This window comes from Lagopus muta, chromosome 7 (genome assembly GCF_023343835.1).
Source record: "Lagopus muta isolate bLagMut1 chromosome 7, bLagMut1 primary, whole genome shotgun sequence".
Classification (NCBI taxonomy): Eukaryota; Metazoa; Chordata; class Aves; order Galliformes; family Phasianidae; genus Lagopus; species Lagopus muta.
Genome location: NC_064439.1, coordinates 42,770,142 through 42,790,486, shown reverse-complemented (window position 1 = coordinate 42,790,486; position 20,345 = coordinate 42,770,142). Strand labels below are relative to the sequence as shown.

Here is a 20,345-nt window from a genome sequence, read left to right as displayed (position 1 = left end):
TTGTGCCCTTGATATTTTATAGCTGTCCTTTTTAAGCACTGAAGCAATTAGTTTTGAGAAGGCTGATTCTTCAGGGTCCAGTGCTTTCCTGCCTTTCATTTGCTGAAGCTGTACATTTTAATGAAGTTGTTTCATCTGTGTTGCCAAACACTAGAATTTCGCTTCTTCAATTCTAATTATCTCTGCTGGCAAATGCTATGTTTTATTAAAGCTGTCAAGTGCACTGTTCATTAAATATCCAGTCTGTGGTGCTGTGCACACAAATTAGATCAGCTTTGCTCCTTGATAGATTATGAAGAAGTTACATATATTTTTTTATATTCTAAAATCTACTCTATCAGCAATCAGTGACGACTTAAGTAAGTAAAGCATACCTGTAGCTTCTTGAAACCCAGTATCTTGTCACAGTGTATCTGTGATACATACATTAAAACTCTAGTATTCCAGCTGAGTACACTTCTTATAAGATTATTTTATTCAGTAAATGACTGTTTTGTTTTCACAATATACATTTCCATCTTGAATTCTAGTCTGTATGTATTTAGGGTAATGTAAGTTTTTGTTGCTTCTACTTTAGTACAAGTAACAGCTTCAGTATCAGTCTTTCACTAGAGGGTTGTGTAGTGTAATTGATCTTCACTAAAAGCAACGTTGGCTTCATTTTAACAGGAGTCACCTGATAAATGCAAAAGATTGCTATCACAAACAACTACCAACTTTTATTATAATTGCATATTTCAAAGGGGAATTCTACTAGAAGATGTTTACTTCAGAAATATATGAATTAGTAGCAAATACTTGCAAGGAAAGTATGAGTCATCTCTTATTTTGGCACTTCTAGAGTATTTTGTTTTTATTAATTTTGTATTTTCAATGTATGTGTGTATAATTATCTTGTATAACGCCAACTGTTTTTGTTGCATCTATGAAAGGTATTGTATTCCAAATGTCCTTTTTGAGAGTTAAGAAGATACTCTGATGATAGATGAACATGTTGGTCTTTCCAATAAATGCTTTTCTTACCCTTCAGCTATCTGTAAGCAATAACTTCAAATTTATTTTTAGTATTATGACTTTATGGTATCTCTTTTCTATTTTCCAGATTTATCTTCTGAAGAATGTGGTGTTTATGCTTTCCAACATAGCTTTTAAATGTATCTGGCTGTGTTTTAAACATTCATAGGGATATAGAAGTCATTAATGATGTGTTGGAGTGCTATGTAAAGTGAATAGAACTTCAGATATTCATATTCTTTTAGTGTTTGGTAGAAAACTGCACTCTTCCTCATCATTTCTCATGATACATTTGAAAAGCTCTAGTAGAAGCAGAAAATTCCTAGGGCCTTAAGTTGAATAGTAGGCTGGGAATGCTTCTGTATTTCTTCATGCTTTAATACACTACACCTTATCACGTATGTTTCATGGTATTTATAGTAAGTAATAGCATTTGGTTTTAGTTTTGGAGTGCAATAACAGAAATTAATTCCCTCAAAGCAAGTGTCTGAGTCTCTGCCTGTAAAAAAAATCCTTCGACTGATAAATGTTTAAAGGAAAGCATTTGTTTTTCACATAGCATGACTCTTTCTACCACTGTAACAGTACTTTCTGAAGAGGCACTGAATACACACTTTACAGTATCCTAAATTTCGTCAGACTGGGAAAGAAAGAAAACTCAGGAGATTCTTGCTTAAACATTTCTTACAGCCACAGGTAGGGATTTGGGTAGCGTGGCTTTTCCTAAATGCAGTGCTGTTGCTGAGTCCTGACCCAATGTAGAAAGTGACTTTTAAAACCAGAGATATCACTCTGAAAGTCATTCATAAGTTGAATTCTTGGAAGAGTAGTAAAACATGTTACTTGTGATTGCTGATGGCTGACAGTCAGGCTAATTCTGCGGAAGCTATGGCACTTAGATGATCAATACCATTTTCCCAAAGAATAAATTGCTGCTGTTTTCAAGAATATATCGGAGACAGAAGGTCATAAATACCCGAGCAGAGAGCTGCAGAAAATAAACTGTTCCTGGCCACTGGCATTCATCTTCTAAAGAAACTTTCAGGGAGGAGGTTTGTTCAACTGTATTCAAGGACTGAAGTCACTTTTGGCATTAGAGATACTTCACTGAACTTTAGATCAATAATCTTCTGTCTTGTTCAACTTCAAATTTGAGCTTTTTTTCAAAGAGCTGCTTCAGGAAATGGCTCAGAAGATACAGCATGTTCTGTGGCAGTGAAGTAGTCAAGTAATGTCAGTATATTGAGAAATTTGATGGGACAGGGAAGCCTGGAAGTGAAGATTCATGTGAAAAAGCTGCAATATGTGAAATAGGACTTTTTATTAATATTATTTTCACTTTGGATGTGTGCTTCTATTAAGATTTTAGTCTGAAAAAATTGGATCCAATATTTCCTGAGCCCCCTGGAGAGATCTGAAATCCATTCAGGTTGATATTTATATCTAGACTCAGATTTGTTAAAACTTGTCCTATTTTGGGTATTTGGAAACTATATGAGTTATTATGGTGACTAGCATGAGTAAATAAATGTTTTGTTCTCACTGCCTTATCCACTCCTTTCAAACTGAGTGTGCAGCTGTGTTAAGTCCAACAGCAGCAAAAGAATCATAGAATTGTAGAATCTTTTGAGTTGGAAGAGACCCTTGAAGACCATTCAGTCCAACGCCTCTACAATGAACAGGGGCACCTACAGCAAGATCAGGGTGCTCACAGCCCCATCCAGCCTGACCTTGATATAGAAATAGACACCTGATATGTATATGGAATTCATTTTATACTTATGACAGTGTACAAACAGAGATAAAGGTTGACTATGACTTATTATCGGATATCGAGCTGAAACTGATAAGAGTAAAGTTAATACTATTACTAGTAGTGATGTTGTATAAAGGGAAATGTTCCTGGTTCTGAATATATAGAGATTAGAGACTGATAAGACTCGATAATATTTTTAGAAGTCCTAACATTTTACACCTAACTATGAATTCTTCTGATTAAAAGGAAAAAGTTTTGGCCCAAGTTTTTTATATTTGGCTATATTTGGTTGATATTTTTAAGTTTTCTGGTATTTTAAACATTGAAACTCAAGGGATTTAGAGAGTAATGCTTTTATGTTACTACATTTTTGGAAGGAAGCAGTCTTTTACTAACCTTTCAGAATAAATACTAGGGTTTTTTTAATTTTTAATTACAGGAACACCAAGACAATATACTAGGGAATACAATGCAGACTGCAGTCGCCTTACTGAACAATGTGGTCGCCAACAAAAGCACAAATATGATGTCACTTTTTGCAGAAGGTATGTCTTCTTTACCTTTGTAGTTATTCTACTTCATACATGTCTCCCAGTCAGTTGTGTTTTCTCCCAGTCAGTTTGTGATTTTATCCAATTCTGGTACTCTGAAAAAAGCATAACAGATCTCAGCTAAGCTCTGATCCATTGCCCAGAAACATCAAAACGTGAGGTAACCAAAATCCCTAATAAGAAACAAGACTGATGTGCCAGACATAAAAAACCTCAGCCTCTTCCCCATCTGCCATGGCTGCTCAAAACGGACAGGAATAAAAAGCAGTAAAAAGACAGTAGTTCTACTTACAGAAATGAGAAGTTATGATTCCTATACATACTTCTGGGGCATAAATTTAAGCTAAATCCATTGTGGATTTCTTGCTTGCTAAGCCCATCTGATTTTGTCTTTACATTTGATACTAGAAAATGCATTTGTCTATGAAGGTAAATAGAAGGAATACTTTCCTACATGACGCTGCGCAGCCAAGTTAGACAAGTTAAAAAAGGCTGAGTTTCCATATTATCTCCAGCTTTTGGGGGAAATGTTGCCTTTGTGTTAAGTTCAGCCAATCTCTTTATGGTCTGGACTGTACTACAAGAGAGACTTGTGTAGAATTAGTTAAATGAGAGGCTTACCACACCAATACTTTCTTTTTACTCTCTGTCTCCTTGCTTTTTTCCCCATTTTTCTAGCAGTGATTCTTTTTTAAGTTTCTGATTTGAAAGATGAAACAGTAAAAGCCCTGTGATTTTCAAGATGGGTGGAGCACATTGGTAGGCAGGAGCTGATGTGCACAAACTTTTTGTGCTGGCTTTATCTTTCTTTCTGCAATGTTGATGTCTGTGATCCGTAAGGACAACACAGAATAAGTTGTACAAACATGACGGCCTGGTGGTGATGGTTGGCTGAGGGGCAGGATGCAGCACTGCGCGCGTGGATCGCCAGCTCCGTTTGGAGTGAAACCGAGACTTTGCGGACTAATCTTTTCTGCCTTTATTTTTAATTAAAGATGCTGCTAGCGCCGCTGATGGCACAGCCTCTTGCAGGGCTGCTCTGGGTCGTTGTCACTGTCAGCCCTTCTCTTAGGGGCTGCTGGGCGCCGACAGGGGAGCGGCGAGGAGCTGAAGAGCTGCTGTGCCCCGCTCTGTCTGCTCGTGGTTCCCTCAGGCTGTGAGCAGTGGGGCAGTGACTGGGGCAGCCATGAAGGACAGCCTGCGGTGCGCTGGGCAGGTCCTGCGTGTTGGGACTGGTGGGCCGTGAGCTGAGGGTCGCTCGTAGGGAGGCTGTGGGGCTCGGAGCGGCCACAGGGCTGTCCTGCTGCTCCCAAGGCCTCGTTGGCACCTTGGAGGCCCAGCTGACTGAGGGCCTCCTCGCCACAGTGGCACACAATGGTGTCCATGAGTCTCTGGATGAGGGCCTCTGCTCTGTCCTCCAGGACAGGCCACACCTCCTGCACCAGGGCCTGGCTGTCCAGCCCGACCTTGCACAGAGCATTCAGGATGATGCTCTCGGTTGGCAGCGTCGGCCACCACTGTGCCCCAAAGATGGCTGTCAGCGCTTGCCGCAGCCAGGGCAGCACAGGGTCCAGGATCTGCTGGTGCTGCCTGAACAGAGCTGCCCAGACCCCAGGCAGGAGACCTCCCACTGTAGGCTCTTCCTCTGCCTCCTCAGCCTGCAGCTCCTCTGCCTCCTCAGCCTGCAGCTCCTCTGCTTCATCAGCTTGCAGCTGCTCTGTCTCCTCTGCCTCCCCTTCAGCTGACTCTTCGGCCCGCTGCTCTTCCTCCTCCATTGCCCGCTGCTCTTCCTCCTCCATTGCCCACTGCTCGTCCTCCTCCTCTGCCCACTGCTCCACTGCTTCCTCAGCCCCCTCTTCATCTGCCTCCTGAGCATCCTGCTCTTCTGCCTCCTCACTCTCCTGCTCCTCTGGCAGCGGCAGAAAGGGCAGAGGGGATGGCAAAGGGGACAGCGAAGGAGATGGCAAAGAGCTGTGGGGGCTGTAGGCAGGAGCAATGCCTGCCTGGAAGCTGGCGGGTTCAGGCTGTGCTGGGGGCTGGATAACGAAATCCAGGTCATCGTTATCGTCCCACTCAGCAACCTTGATGACAGTCATGACCGTCCTGCAGAGCGGGCAGCTGTTCCTCTGCTTGGCCCACTGCAGGATGCAGGCCAGGCAGAACTCGTGGCGACAAGGTACCACATAGGCCACGTCCTTTTGCTCGTCACGGCAGATGGGACACATCCATGCCTGCTCAGCTGCCATGATGTTCACGCTGTGGCCTGCTGGGGACTGAAGGCGAGGATCTGCTCCCCCGTCACCAGCACCACAGTGATGAAAGTTGCGCACTGCAAGAAGGGAGAGAGGCCACAGTCAATCGCTGTCCCAGGGTCAGGCAGAGGAAATATGCCAGTCCCTGGGCAGGAAACCCTCCTGGTCCCATGCCTGGGCTGCCCACACCCCTCAGGGTCAGGCTTCGGCCCTGGCAGCTCCCCACATCCCAGCGCTCACCCCATTTCCACCCAGCTCACCTCTGCTGCTACACGTGCGTCTCGTGGGACCCCAGCTGCCTGAGCCAGACAGGCCAGGGAAATGCAGGTGATGGCTGTAGGGATGGGCACTGAGAGCCGCTGCCTGCAGTCCCCAAAGCACAACCCAACACCCAAACCAAACGCTCGTTCCACCTCCAAGCCTCGCACACACGCTTGACAGGAGTCCAGGCACGAACAAACTGGACCAGGCTCTGCCCACGCCCAAAGGTTCTCAGTGAGGGTGATGTGGTCACAGTCCTTCTCTTGAACGTGTCATCGCCTGTTGCTCTGTGATGTTACCACTGTCCCTGTGCCCACGCTGCACTTTGTGTCTGGACACTGTAAAACTCCTCTATAAGTCAGGAATTCTTGTGCAGCCACTGCTGTGGCCATAGTTGTGTGACTGTCATGATGCCAAAGGTTTCCAGCTGCACTTTGCTGTAGAAGATTGCACAGAAAAACAAAAGATAGTAGCAGTTAAAATAGGTCTAAAACCCGTGTGGAACCCAGATTTGTTGTTGGTTTGGGTTCAATTTTAGATTATGTCCAATTGTTGGAGAGCCCAGGCTGGAGTTAATCTCAGTCACTGGTATCTACTAGACATCAGTACTCAAAGAATGGATTGGGAGTGATACTCCTGCCATTACATGACTAATGGATAACCTGGCAACTGTTGTCCAGGAAAAGATGAACATGTGAATCGTTGAAGGTTATTTATGACTGGATCAGCTCCAAGGATGAAATCCAGGGATTCATTGGCTTGCAGATGAAAAATAGAATAGAATGCAGGCAAAAAGTACACTTTTGTGCAAAATGCCATGCTAATTCAGAACCCAGCAGTAACTCCCCAGATATGTCAGAATGCTGGAATGAAGCACTGCATGCTTCAAGACAGGCCAAAATATTTCCAACCTCCATTTCCTTTCTTGAACTGTAATCTTCCCTGCTCCTACTGCATGAGTGTCTACTCTAGCCAGCTGCATTCATACGCCATGCATACCTCAGTGCTGTGCAGAGGGCTGTGTAATGGAGGGAGGAAGAAAAGTAAAAGTTTCAGAAGAAATATTCTCCCTACCTCCAGCAGTGTGTTTTGGAAGGTGGCTGTAACCAGGCTAAGCCTGGCTTGTATTTTTCCATCAGGGTTCTAAGTGTGGTGCAGCATGCCAAAGAAGGGCTTAGGGAGATTGGTCAATAGCCTGAGCTGCATGCAGCCCGTGCCTGAGCTCCTCAGTAAGCCTGTGATAACTGGGAGAACTGGGAAAAGTTGGCAAACCAAATTATTTGGGTATTTCCAACACCTCCATCAGGAAACCCTGCTGGAATAACTACTCTCCAGCATACCTTCAGCAGTCACTGTGACTGACCAGGTCTGATCCTCCTCCTTGCCTCCCTTATCATTTGTTGGTGAAGACTGTGATGCAATAAGCTCTTAATTATGACTTTCTCCTTTCCCTACTATTTTTTTCTGTGTTATGACACTGTGTGAGGTTTTGGACCTGTATATATTTATCTTCTGTAGTGGTTTTTTAATAATAACTTTGTAACTGATTGGTACAACTCCTCACTTCATCTACCTCACTTAACACTTTTGGTTGAAAATTCACCTTTCAGAAAGTTGTTTCTGTGATAAAATGTGTTCCTATGAGAAAGTTATGAAATTATTACTAACTGAAAGTTACATTACATCCAATGAAAATTGGCTTTAGAAAGGAGCGGGCCAGAACATTGACCATAGCAATACAGAATGGAGGCATGGATTCTTCAAGTGCTTAATTTTCCCATTGTTAAAAAAAACTGTGAAAAGTTGTTATGTAGTAATTGTGGACATCTTAAAAAAACAGGCTACTGTTCCAGTCCAGCAGCGAGGACTGATGGGATGGAGATCAAACTAACTCTGCAGCCTTGTTAGACGAACCATCTACATCTCATTTTCACTGTATTTTATTTTTGAAGTTACCTTTTATTTACAGCTTGGTTCTGGCTTACAAAATGAAGAGAAAGCTTCTGCTGTTCGAAGTCTGTGTACCTTTGCTCTTACTTGTGGTTAATGAGTAACTGAAAGCCGGCAGTACAGATCTATAATGCCAGTTGTACAAAATAAATCAAGGACTGATGCTACTGGCGTAGAATATGTGGAACGCTCCAAAATGAAAGGGAAGGAATGTGGGTAGAAAGGCAAAAAAACAAGTAAGTCTCTTCTGAAGCCAAGAGTTGAGAGGAAACCTTTTAGAAGTCTCTACAAAAAGACTGAGGAAGGCAGAGGTGGGATGTCACTTCCTTAGAGTTCAGCTTTTCTGTTGGTCATCAGACCAGACAAGGAGCCAAACGGAAGTGTAATCAGTGGTTTATGTATTCACACTGATACTGCTGTGCAGATTTGAAGATTTGAATCTGCATTAGAAACTCTTTTAAAAATAACAGCAAAAAAACGTGTGAGAATCATATGCCAGAAGAAAAGGAAAATGTAAATGATTTGGAGGGATGGTTTGTAGGGTTATGGTTGTTTCTCAGCAAAGTGCTATCATCCTTGAAACCACAGAGAGTTTATAGGGGGTTAGATGTAAGTGTTGCTTTTGCTTTTTCTGGGCACATCTTCTGTGCATTGACCTAGCACCAATCTGATCTTATCCTAAGCTAGCAGATCTGAGCTGCAGCAGCATACCTTCTTTAAGCTGCACAATGATAAAGGAAAGTTATCTCAGGTCCTACAAGCACTGTAACCACATAATTGGCATATCTTACTCAAAGTAATATGCTCTGCAATTCTACGTGGCAAAGTAGGTTCAAAACTATTCAACAGCATAGCAAAACTGACACCATTCCCTAAACTTCACTTTATTGTTTTACAGAGCAAACTCCTGTGTGCTTTTTCTGTTGCTGTTAGTATGTCAATGGTCTTTCACATCTTATCTGCTCCAAAAGTAGAATGCATCCATTCCATCATGATAATTTCCAAATTAAGGAAGTGGGCTCAGAGCTTTGTAGAAGACTTTCATCTTTTCCTTGTGCTATGTCAGAACTTCAGTAATGTTTTCAGACTATTAGTGATTGGGCAACACCAAATTGAGAACTTCAGCATACTAGGTAAAACAGCACAGCAGCCAAAAATAATATATCTAAAGTAAGATATCCCTATCTTCTCCTATCCCTTTTACCGGTGGGCTATTCTTCAGAGTACTGAAACCTGTATTTCAGTAATTGCTTTATTGATTAAGAGCATAACTGTGGAGAACTTCTGAAATTTGGTTTGTAAGAATGTTCTGAAGCTATTAATTTCATAGCTGTAGACTGTAAGACTTTCTTTGAATGGAGTTGGGAGAAATATTCTTCTGCCTAAACTGAAAGGCTTTTTATCCCTTTATTTGCCAACTAAATATGTAGTGTTCACTACATATATATGGTGAGGAAATACCTCAAACATCCTCTGCCACCATCTTTGATGTTCAACTTTGTCATTTATAAATGATTTTAGGGTGAGGGAAAAGAGCACGAGCCAGTAAAATGGGCATTAACGCCTCTTACAGAGGATCTTGGGGACTAAATGTAAAAGCTGAATATGAGTCAGCAGAGTCTTTGCAGCCATAAAAGCAAATCTGGGAAAGAATAACTGGAAGGTTGAGAGAAGTGATTATTATTCTCTGTTCTTTACTTGTGGGATCGTATCTGGAATAGTGCATTCTGTTTTGGGCTCCAGAATACAGGACAGTGAGAAACAAGAGTCACATCCAGGAAAGAGCCATCAGGACATTTGGGAGAATTGAGCACACAGTGTGTGCATTTTCAGCATCTGTCTGCAGTATTACCTGAAGTTATTCCTTCCCAAAGTACAGAAGTTTGTATTTGCCTTTAATGAACTGTAGGAGGTTTCTGTCAGTCTGTTTCTTGAGCTTTTCAGCTTTCTGAGCTTTTTCATAACGTTGGCCCAACTCTTCACTGCATCAACCACTTGCCTCATTTTGATGACTTCTGCAAACTTGCTGAAGGTGCATGATATTCCCTCACATTAACACTCTTTGTTCAGGCTGTTAATTAAGGCAGTCAACATTCATGAGCTGTTCTGCTATGAAAAATGCTGAAGTGTGGGATGGGATGTCAGTTTCCCTTATTTCACCTTTGCAGTATGTTGATTAAGTCTTGCATATGTGAAGCTTTAGAAATTACAAACTCTGAATACATGCTAAATGTTGTAAGGAGCTCATGGGCGAGTCATGCCAAGCTTTAGTTTTCAACAGTCTGGACACGAGCAATGAGGATTTCTTTCCGATTCTTTGTATGCCTTTCTTCAGTTGCCATGAAAACAGTGTTTTCTGCATACATCTTTCGGAGATAACAATCACTATTTCCTTTCGTGCCTCTTGGTCTTTGGAGCTCTCTTTGACTCAGAGGATCAACATTAGGTGACAGGGATTTTTCTAAAGGGCAGCAACTTACCTGTTGAATTTTTCCTTCTCTCAGGAGTGAACAGTTTAGCATTAATTTATCTCTGCCCTGAACTATGTCCTCGTGTGATGGGTAATGTAATACATGTAATGATAATTGCCTGTAATGTCTAAAGGTGAAAAGGGCAATAATATAATGCAACTGAAGTTGCAAAGGGAATTTAAAATGGGCTCTGCTGTATTATTAGCTATTGAACATTTGTTCTGTTAACATTAACAACAATTTCCACTTAATAATCAGGGGGGAATTATATGATTCAGTTTAATTACTGAGACTGGAAGTCAGTAAACAGACTAAGATTAGTACATGGTCTCTTGTGAAAAGTTGAGATGAGATGCTAAAAAACCAAGACAATACCAACCATTTTTAGTGTGATCTTCTAAGAATGTGAAACTTACCCCTTTCCCTTTGTCTACAAGTCTCTTTCTTTTCTTTCCTTTCCCATCTTTTGAAATCAGTGGACAATTTTAAGCTACTTTGAGATATACAATTTTTTGTGTTGGTTCTGTAATGATCAACAAAAAGGAGAGAGATCCAAGTTAGTGCCATAGCTTGAGGGAAGGTAATAGTGTGGACTTATCTGTTCCTGGCTAACCTGCAGCAAACAAAGCAATGCGATGCATGGCATGTGAAACAATATTAATGTACTTGCACATTTGGAGAAAGAAAGGAGTTCTAATACCCCACTTTCCTAAGGTAGAAAATCTAAAATATGTCAAGTTTGCAACCTGTTTTCTTAGCCCATACCTATGGAAATTAGCTTGTAAGGTTTCATTGCATCCTTAGTTTCTTGAGGTAAAATCTAAAGAAAGTGGCTGTGAGAAAGTGTCATTTTAAAACAGTATTCTTTCTTTGGTTCTGCTACAATGTGATCAAAGTAGAGCCAACTTTATATCCTGGATTAGGCTTTCCTACTGATAAGAAGTGAAACCTTCTCATTTGTGATTCTGTTTTCATTAGAATCTATTAAATTAACTTGTAAAGTGTTAAAAGTGATCTTATGTAATATCCCATGGCCTGCTAATAGGGCTCTTGAGATCTATTAGCACTGCTATATCCTCCCTAGCCTTTTTTTGTATTCACTTTACGGTTTCGTTTCAGGATATTTGCAATCTTTTGAGTTTGTAACAACTGAATTCAACGGTGTGTTGTTGATCAGTGGCTGAGGCCTTCCTCATGCAGTGATGCTGCAGGATCAGCAAGTGTGTGGAACTCATTCCTGCTATAGCACATCCTTGTAGTTAGGTGACGTAGGGCAGAGCAGTGCTAAGGCTTTAGAAATAAGGAGTGGGAGTCATTACTGGCAAAGATGGCAAGTTATTGCTGTGCAGATAGGCTGACATACAAGATGCAAATCTGTAGGAAATGAGGCGTTGTTAGTTCTACCAGTCATGAAACAACCAGCTGTATATTACTTGTGCTTGTCATGTTAAGAGGGCTAATGCTGTCTGCTGACTGCAAAATGAATCATCAGGTCTTAAGGAGAGATATCATAGGAGTACAGTAAATGACCATTTGTTTCTGTAGTTGTTGGGGCTTCCTAATGAAAAGCGTTTTCAAACTTTTGGGGTCCTGCTTGCTGCCTGGGACATGTTCAAAGTTAAGGAAATTAATCATTCCAACTGTTGTATCAGTAACTTTTGCTTATAGGTAGACTTTAGACATGGTATTTTAGAATGTAAAAATGTTTCCAAGGCTTCAACTGCTTTGTCTAGATCCAGCTTTTTCAGTATGTATAGAAGTAATTCCAAGTAATTCCAAGAAAGGGTTTCCACTGTAACTCAAAGCTTATCTAATAAATTGTTTGCACCCCAGTGTTACTTAGCAATGAGTTTACATGTTTTTTTAGGGCTTTTTGGAATCCCATTATATTCTGTAAGATGTTTATAAACATGTTTTCGTGATAGTCTGATAAGGACTATGTGTGTGAGGAAGTTCAGCCTGAACAAGTTGAATTGAATGACCTTTTCCAGTTTCTACTGCTGTAATTCTGCATTTGGCACCTGCCCTGAAACAACCATCACTAACAAAGTAAGCAGAAAACTTTGGATGTTTGAAAACAGTTTCTATTATATAGTACACAGTTTTACAAAGAATACAAAGAATAGTACAAAAATAGTACAAAAGAACAAAAAATAGTACAAAGAATAAACTTTATTCCTTATGTATTAATGCTATTGAATCTCAGGAATGAAAGTAAAAATGAAAGGGTACATTTTGATACCTAGAACAATAAAACATATTTAGAAAGCATGGTAAGCACTTAAAACAGGGACAATCATTAAAAAGGAAAAAATCTACAATTAAACTTTGTATTCAGATCACTATAATTCATTTTCTACTCATGAAAGAAAGAGATCAGCTTTCATGGGTGAAGTATCCTTTAAGAATTTGTGGTTCACTGCTTTGAATTCTAATCAAATGTCAGGAGATTGATTAGATTTCCAGTATCTTTGTGTGTTGTAGTGTTCAAGACTGAAATGTTGCATATCCAAAAAGTAGCACTTGCGAGACCAGGTCTCTTTTTTTGTTGTTGTTGTTGATGTTGTTGTTTAAGGGGAAACAAACTCAAATCTTTAACTTAACAACAGTTAAATAGCAATGAATTCCAAGCTCTCTAGGTAGACCCCAAAGTTTTCAAACTAGATCTTTAGAGGATATTTGGTTGCCCAAGGAGGCTGTGGATGCCCCATCCTGGAGGCATTCAAGGCTGGATGTGGCTCTGGGCAGCCTGGTCTGCTGGTTGGTGACCTGCACATAGCAGGGGGTTGGAACTGGATGAGCATTGTGGTGCTTTTCAACCCAGGCCATTCTAGGATTCTGTGACTCTATGATTCTCCCTGCCATGCTCATCTGTGCAACAGTAGTTTGAACTACTGTGAAGCATCAAAAAAGTGTTGGCATGATGTTGTGTGCAGTTTTGATTTTAGGAATTTAGGTGAATTGTTGGAGTGACTGGCTTCAAAGTTTCAGCATTTCCTTCCAAGATGGGAGTTTGTCTCCATTGACTCTAAGACCATGGTGAAGGAAAGGACTGTGGATTACTCTTACGTTGGAAGTCTACTTACAAAGGAAAGGTGAATTACAGAAACCTGTAAACTGCATTACTTAAATCTGCCCTTAAAACAAACAAGCTGACTTGTTCTGTGTAGAAAACAAACATTTACACTAGTTCTAAAGCCATTTGCTCATCTTCCCTGCCTTGCAAAGACCGAATCCTCGCCTGTAGATACAGGGGTGTTCAGTGAGGCTACTACCTTTTCAATGTAATAGGTAAAAAATGACCAGCTTATTTTTACTGTATTGTTTTTATGCTAAATAAACTTGACTGTATGGATTATTTTGAGTTTATTTAGTCATTAACAGTGCTTCAGCTAAAAGTACAAGTCCTTATTGTCCGGAGTCTTTGTTATGATTTATTCCTAGAAAGCAGAAGTTTCCTGAAGAAGTTGTGCAACCTGCAATATAGGAACTTTTGTTCACTAAAGATAGAAAACTTTTTTTTTTTTTTTCCATGGAAGTACTTTTTGCTTTCTTATTGTATGGTGCCTTGTGTAAATACATAGGTCAGATCATTCAGTCGTTCAAGGAGACATTCAAGGCCAGGCTGGACCGAGCTCTGAGCAGCTGCTATGGCTGTGGATGTCCCTGTTCACTGCAGGGGAGTTGGACTAGATGATCTTTAAGGGCTCTTTCCAGCTCAGAGGATTCTATGATTCTATGATTATCTTCAAGATACTGCGATTCTAGATGAAAAGAGGCAGGGGGAAAAAGATAGCGAAATCAATGAGAGTAAGAACACAAAAATGGCTTTTCTGTATTTAATCAACATCTAGGAAAAAACTGCTCTCGCTTCAAAAAGTATGTGTAAGAAATGAATTTTAAGTACAGAAAATAAATGTGAACAGACTGTATTACCGTGTCGGAGTAGCTGTAGATATTGCTACCATCAGGAAAGTGCTGCAGCTGGGAGCTACACGCAGCTCACAGCCCCTGCCATGCAGGATGTAACATTACACAGCTCTCTGCCAGCACTGCAGTTACTAGTTCATCTCCTGAGCAGAAAGACATGACTATGAGCATCAAAAGGTAATAGTCATGTGTCACTGCATTTGTTTGAGTTATGAGAATCTGTAGCGGTTGAGCCTGAAGAAGTCTATTCTATGATGTTATGAAATTCAGAATGTTTTTAACAGTACCGACATGCTTTTCTGACCCTAAATGACAGTCAGTCAGGTGCAAATGTATAACACCACATTGTTAAACTTACAAGTTTGATATCATAAAAGATAACTGGAAATCGTGTCAAAATAGCATGGTAGTAGCAGGGTCTTTGAGGAAAAAAATAATCTGTGTCTTCCTGTGATATTCACCAATACAGCTGTTTGAAAAGGATGAAAATAGCAACTGTAATCGCTGTGAGAAGCAGTTATGCCATTGAAGCAGAACCAAGCCTGTTGTTGAGAGCCGTACCCATAACGTGCAAAATGTCACAGCACGCTTGCTGAGACTTCAAAGGATAAAATAAGTTAATAGAAGTTCAGCAGGTTGTTGCTGGTGCCGCGCTGTAAAAGAGGACTGTCCTTGTCTGTGCTGGTATTGTCCTCACAGTCAGCCACAACAGACCATCCTGCAGCATGGCTGGCTGAAACTGCCTGGAGTGCCTCATGGGAAGGCCTAGATGCAAAAAGGTGTTCAGAATGTTCTAAATCCAGGGTTTTTGAGTCTGAGGCACATGTAGAAATTTAATAACACAGCTGATCAGCTTAGTTTATTGGTGGGAAGTTAGTTCAATAAATACAGCAATTTCAACACTTCAGCTATCTACATACATGCACATACATGTATGTGTGCCAGCTGTAATAGAAATTTCTCATACCTCTCAGATTCCTCAGCAAAATAAGGCATAAGTGATTACAGAGACTGGTAATATTTGGAAACAAAAAACTAATCTGGAAAGTGATTTTTCTGAATGCTTAAATGTCATTGATTTTTCATCTGAGGATGTGGATATCTGAAGGTTCCCTGTTGAAAAATCTCTGTATTGAAGAAAAAAAAAAAGAAAGAAGATTTTAAAGCCTGAGTGCTTTTTCACCTGCTTAGCCATATAAATGATGGCTTTTCCTCTCCTCTAGAGGTTATTATCTTTGCATTCATTCCAGGTGCTACTTTTCCTGCTGTCTGATTTAGGCAGTATCATTAGGCATTCATGCCAATACTCCCATGAAGTGCAACTCAAATCATATATTAGGACAAGTGGATTTGATCAGTTTGAGACAATGAGAGACTAGGTAGAAGTGTAGCTGTCACATTAGCTACAAGTTTAATATTGATGACAAAAACTAAGTTGTTACAGATAATAAATGAAAATCTAATTATGTGGGTGTCCCTGTGTAGCTTTCCAGATATAAATATTAAGCTAAAGATGGTTTTAAGATATGAAATTAGGTATGTAGCCATGTATTTGAAAAGAGCCTGCTCGAATGCAGCCACTATACCATAGATTGTAGAGATATCATTTATTTTCTGTTCTACCGTTCATATTGTTTTATTGTCCCAGTATGAAAGCACTGTATCACTGCCAATTTGAGGTAAGTGTGAAGTTGGAAAGGTAAAAAGTACTGTACACAAAATTAAACTGCATCAGTCTTTACTCTGTCACGGGATAATGGTCATCCTCAGATGCAGTTATTTGATCCTACTGAAATAAGCTCATTTTTTCAATTGCTGTAGAAGAAGCACCGTTTGAGGCAGGATCTATCTATGCGGTGCACAGATGTTCTTTGGATTGTGTGTGATGCCATCAACACACCTGAGGAACAGGATGCCATCCAGAGGGACCTAGACTGGCTGGGGGAGTGCACCCAGGGGAACTTCAGAAGCAGCATACCCAAATGCAAGGTCTTGCACCTGGGTTGTAGCAATCCCCACTGTCAGTACAAACTGGGGGATGTAAGAATGGAGCACAGCCCTTCCAAAAAGGACCTGGGGTACTGGTGGATGGCAAGCTGAACATGAGCCAGCAGTGTGCCCTCACAGCCCAGGAAGTCAACTGGATCTTGGGCTGTAGCAACAGAAGCATGGCCAGCAGGGTGAGGGAGGTGATCCTGCCCCTCTGCTCTGTGCTGGTGAAGCCTCACTGGAGTACTGCATCCAGGTGTGGAGTCCTCAGTACAGGAGAGGCATGGACCTGTTGGAGCGCATCCAGAGGAGGGCCACAAATACGATCCTCTCCTGTGAGGACAGGCTGAAAAAGCTGGGGCTGTTCAGCTTGGAGAAGAGAAGGTTCTGCGGAGACCTGAGAGCAGCCTTTCAGTATTTAAAGGAGAGAGAGAGCTATAAGAAAGGACAGACTCTTTAGTGAGGTCTGTAGTGACAGGACAAGGGGAAATGGTTTCAAACCAGAAGAAGGAAGATTTACACTGATATAAGGGAGAAGTTTTTTACAGTAAGGATGATGAGGCACTGGAAAAGGTTGCCTAGAGAGGTGCTGGGTGCCTCATCCCTGGAGACATTCAAGATCAGACTGGACAGGGCCCTGAGCATCCTGATGTAGCTGTAGGTGTCCCTGTGTGTTGCAAGGGGTGTTGGACTAGATGGCCTTCAAAAATTCCTTCCAGCTAAGGTGATTATTTGATTCTATGATTCTATGAATTTCTTCTCACTGATTTGAAGAATATTTTGTTTTATTTAGAAGTTTTCAGTAGCTGTAGTAGCTGCAGACAGCTGTTTTCCTCATCTAAGTTATTCACATGAAAGTTACAAGCTAAACAAATGTGTTGATCTCTGTTTAAATCAGTTGTGGACAACTAAACTAAACTTTGAAATAATTTTCTCTTTAAAGCGGAAAGAATACTATAACTTAATGGAAAGTGGAAAATTAAGTTTTCTTTTAAAGTAGAGTACTTTGGTTGGAAGAGACCTACAAAGATTCATCAGGTTTAAATGCCTGACCACCTAAGGGCTAACCAGCAGTTAAGGCATGTTGAGGGCATTATCCAAATGCCTCTTGAACACTGATCGGCATGGGGCACCAGCCATCTCTCTAGGAAGCTTGCTCCAGTTATGACCACTCTCATGGTACAGAAATGTTTCCTAACTCCCAGTCTCCCAGCATGGCTTTTTGCCATTCCCACACATCCCAACATCAGTTCCCAGGATCAGATCCTGGCGACCTCCCTGTGCTTCCCCTCCTCTAATGTCCAACCTGAATCTCCCCTGGCACAACCTGAGACCATTCCCTTTAGTCCTATCCACTAATTGAGCAATGGTACCCTTTGAATTTTTATTAAGAATAGGGGAAGAAAATAAATCTCTTTGTAAGGAATCGAGTTATTTTTTGGTCTTTCAGTCTTTTAGAACTGGGATTTATTTTTTTTTTTCACTACCATCCAACTTTTGAAAAGATAAGGAAACATAAAGGTGGAAACTTCTTGTTCACTGGTATCCATTTAGTTTCATTTTGACTTCTCTATCCTGAAGGCCATTCTTTTTTGCTTATCGCATTGCAGGTTGCTTACTCAAACCACTCAGCCCTGTTCCTGTAAAACTTGGCAAAAATACTGTATAGTGTTTTTAATGGATTTATCTATGCTTACATACCTGTTTTTGCTGAATAGGCTACCTGCTCCTCTCCATACACAGGCAAATACTGAATATTTTGATTCTATTGTCCAACCCAGAATGACAGGAATTGTAGGTTGATGCCATTATTCTTCTTACAAGAAAATCTCTCTTGGACTACTACTTACTGTGTATTTTCATCAGAACTTACCCTGCATGTTGTTAAGGAAGCATATGGTTCAGACAGCAACACAAGATGAATTTAGAGACAGTATTTTGTCTACATTGTAAGTCATAGGCAAGAAAAGGAAAAAGCAGATAAAGTGTCCAAAAGAGCAGATTATCAGGGCAGGTTAGAGGCTTTGACAGAAGATTTGGAAAGAACAGTGATCCTTACAAGATTTTACCTGCCTGAGAAATGGCTCAGGCAATTGCTTCAGACTAGTCTGTGTATTACAGGACCAGCCTGGATGCAGCCAGATTCTTGAACTCGACCCAGCCCCTGCAAGAAAATCTGTATTAATGGAAGGTGTGCATGTGGTCATGTTTATGACATAATCACAGTAACACATCTAGAAGGCAGCATCTGATGGCCTTGTTTAGCTCATGTGTTGGGATCAAAAACTTAATAATATACATCTCTCCTTTCTGGTCAGTTTCCTGCAGCTTTCCCAGTTTTTGCATAATTCACTGGCAGTCCAGTTTCACAGATATTAATTCCTCCACTATTCTTTCCAGAGTTGCTTTTGTTTGGCATGGATCCAGACTCAATAAATCCAGTTTTCACTGTTTGTAGCCTACTTCCAAAGTCCCTAGTCGGGGTCAAGTGGCTGTGCTGATGGAAAGGCTCCATTGGTCTAGACTGTACTAAGTATTGGAGATAGTATGGGGTTGTAGTGGCAAATATTGGAGAAGGCACTTTTCGTGCCATCTGAAATGACAATATGATTACAGTACGATGGGTTTGAGCTCAAAGATCCTGGTGGAAAAGTTAAACATTGTGGTTATGTCAAAGCAAAGCAGGTATTGATGCAGAGAGAAAAAGACATAAACCTGAATCACTTCATAAAAGGAATAGTGATATTTGAGATGAAGAGTCTGTGGTTAGATATTAGAAAGCTAATTGGATATGGCCTAAGTGGTATGGCCAGATGACAGCAAATCTGAAGAGAATCTGCTGGTCAGAGTTTTCCTAGCACTTCAGAAAACAGCGGAGCGAGTAAGCTTGAGGCAAGAGCATTTGTCTGATCATAGTAACAAAACCAGATTTACTATCATGAGACATCCTGAATTCTGTTTAGGCCCTTTGATCATGTAAGTGTAAACATACCGAAGCCACCTTGGACTGTTGCAGTTGGCTGTTGTCAGCGTTCAGTTTTGTTCTGAAGTTAAGTGATAAATAATGCAGGACATTACAGGAAACTGTGGCATAGTTTCAGTTTTGTTGCAATAAGCAGCAGTAAGTGGCACTCCGTGGATTCTCTCCCCTTTGCTCATGTCCTTTGGTCTAGTGGTAACAATGGCAAAAGGCTGGCACTTGAGAATCCAAGTAAAATCCAAGTATTTGTACTCTGCACATTTTCATCCTGCGGAAAAGTCAAGTAAATAGACCGAGAAGAGTAGGAATAAATATTTAATATCTCACAGCGCATGACTTTTCAGTAGGGAAATATGTAGCTTTTATACTCTGCCACAGATACGTGGAAATATTTGTCAACTGTGTGTTATTTCTGCAATTTAAAGCTGTTTGAAGACTTGAGAGAATGTTGTGAAGCCCCAGCTCATTGGTCCTTATCGCTTTCAGTCCAGGGACTTTGAGAGGCCGATAGCTGGAGCAATTAGCACTGGTGATGTCGTTCAAAGCTGCTGAGTGCTGTCAGCTTGTGACAAGAGTTCAGTGCTCTATCGGTATTCTGAGGCTGTTCCTATCTGGCCTGTACAGGTTTTGTCAGAAAGACAGCTCTAAAAGTTTTAAAGTGGTCTCTCAAGGATTTTGGTAGAAGGGAAAGTTGATGCCAAAGCTGAGGTATGTTAAGATTCTTGAAGCAGATAAACAGGGTTTAATCTTATGTGACAGGAAGTCTATTATTAAAATAGCAATCTCTTTAGAAGAATTTCTAGTTCTAAATTAAGCCCAGGATACAAATTCCCCTTGTATTTTATCACACAGTAATTATTGCAGGCTTGACTCTATCTGGGCAGTAAATCAAAAAACTTCTGAATCTTTTCTGACTCAGAATCTTCCTGAATGAAAAGATTTCCTGATCTAAAAAGTAACAAAAAATGAACCCCACAGATTTTAACCTACTAAAGAATTTTTTTTGGTCTTTTTTTGCCATTAATATGAGGATTTCATACCCTTTTTTTCTAAAAAGCATACGCTATATATAGATTGACAGTATGCAAGCAAAAATTCTTCCATGTAGCTGTGGAGCAACACTTAGTATGTCAGACAGACTCTAAAGGAGTTTTTAAAGACAATTGCCTCTCCTCTTAGAGAATAAGGTGC

At 40.8% G+C, this 20,345-nt stretch overlaps 2 protein-coding genes across 13 annotated transcripts in view; one reads left to right on the top strand and one right to left on the bottom strand.

Annotated features, from left to right (window-relative positions):
• TRAK1 (trafficking kinesin protein 1) overlaps positions 1 to 20,345 on the bottom strand; it is a 489,038-nt gene that overhangs the window by 251,506 nt on the left and 217,187 nt on the right. The window lies entirely within an intron of this gene.
• The window catches only part of ULK4 (unc-51 like kinase 4), a 214,550-nt gene that overhangs the window by 117,168 nt on the left and 77,037 nt on the right, over positions 1 to 20,345 (top strand). For 9 of the 11 annotated variants that reach the window (XM_048951206.1, XM_048951205.1, XM_048951208.1 and 6 more), the window contains one exon: positions 3,210 to 3,315. The exons of 1 other annotated variant lie outside the window; for it this stretch is intronic. In XM_048951206.1, coding sequence (XP_048807163.1) covers positions 3,210 to 3,315 — 106 coding nt within the window. Of the gene's footprint in view, positions 1 to 1,102; positions 1,484 to 3,209; positions 3,316 to 20,345 lie in introns of those variants that run through there. One more of the 11 variants, XM_048951211.1, reaches the window with a different exon arrangement.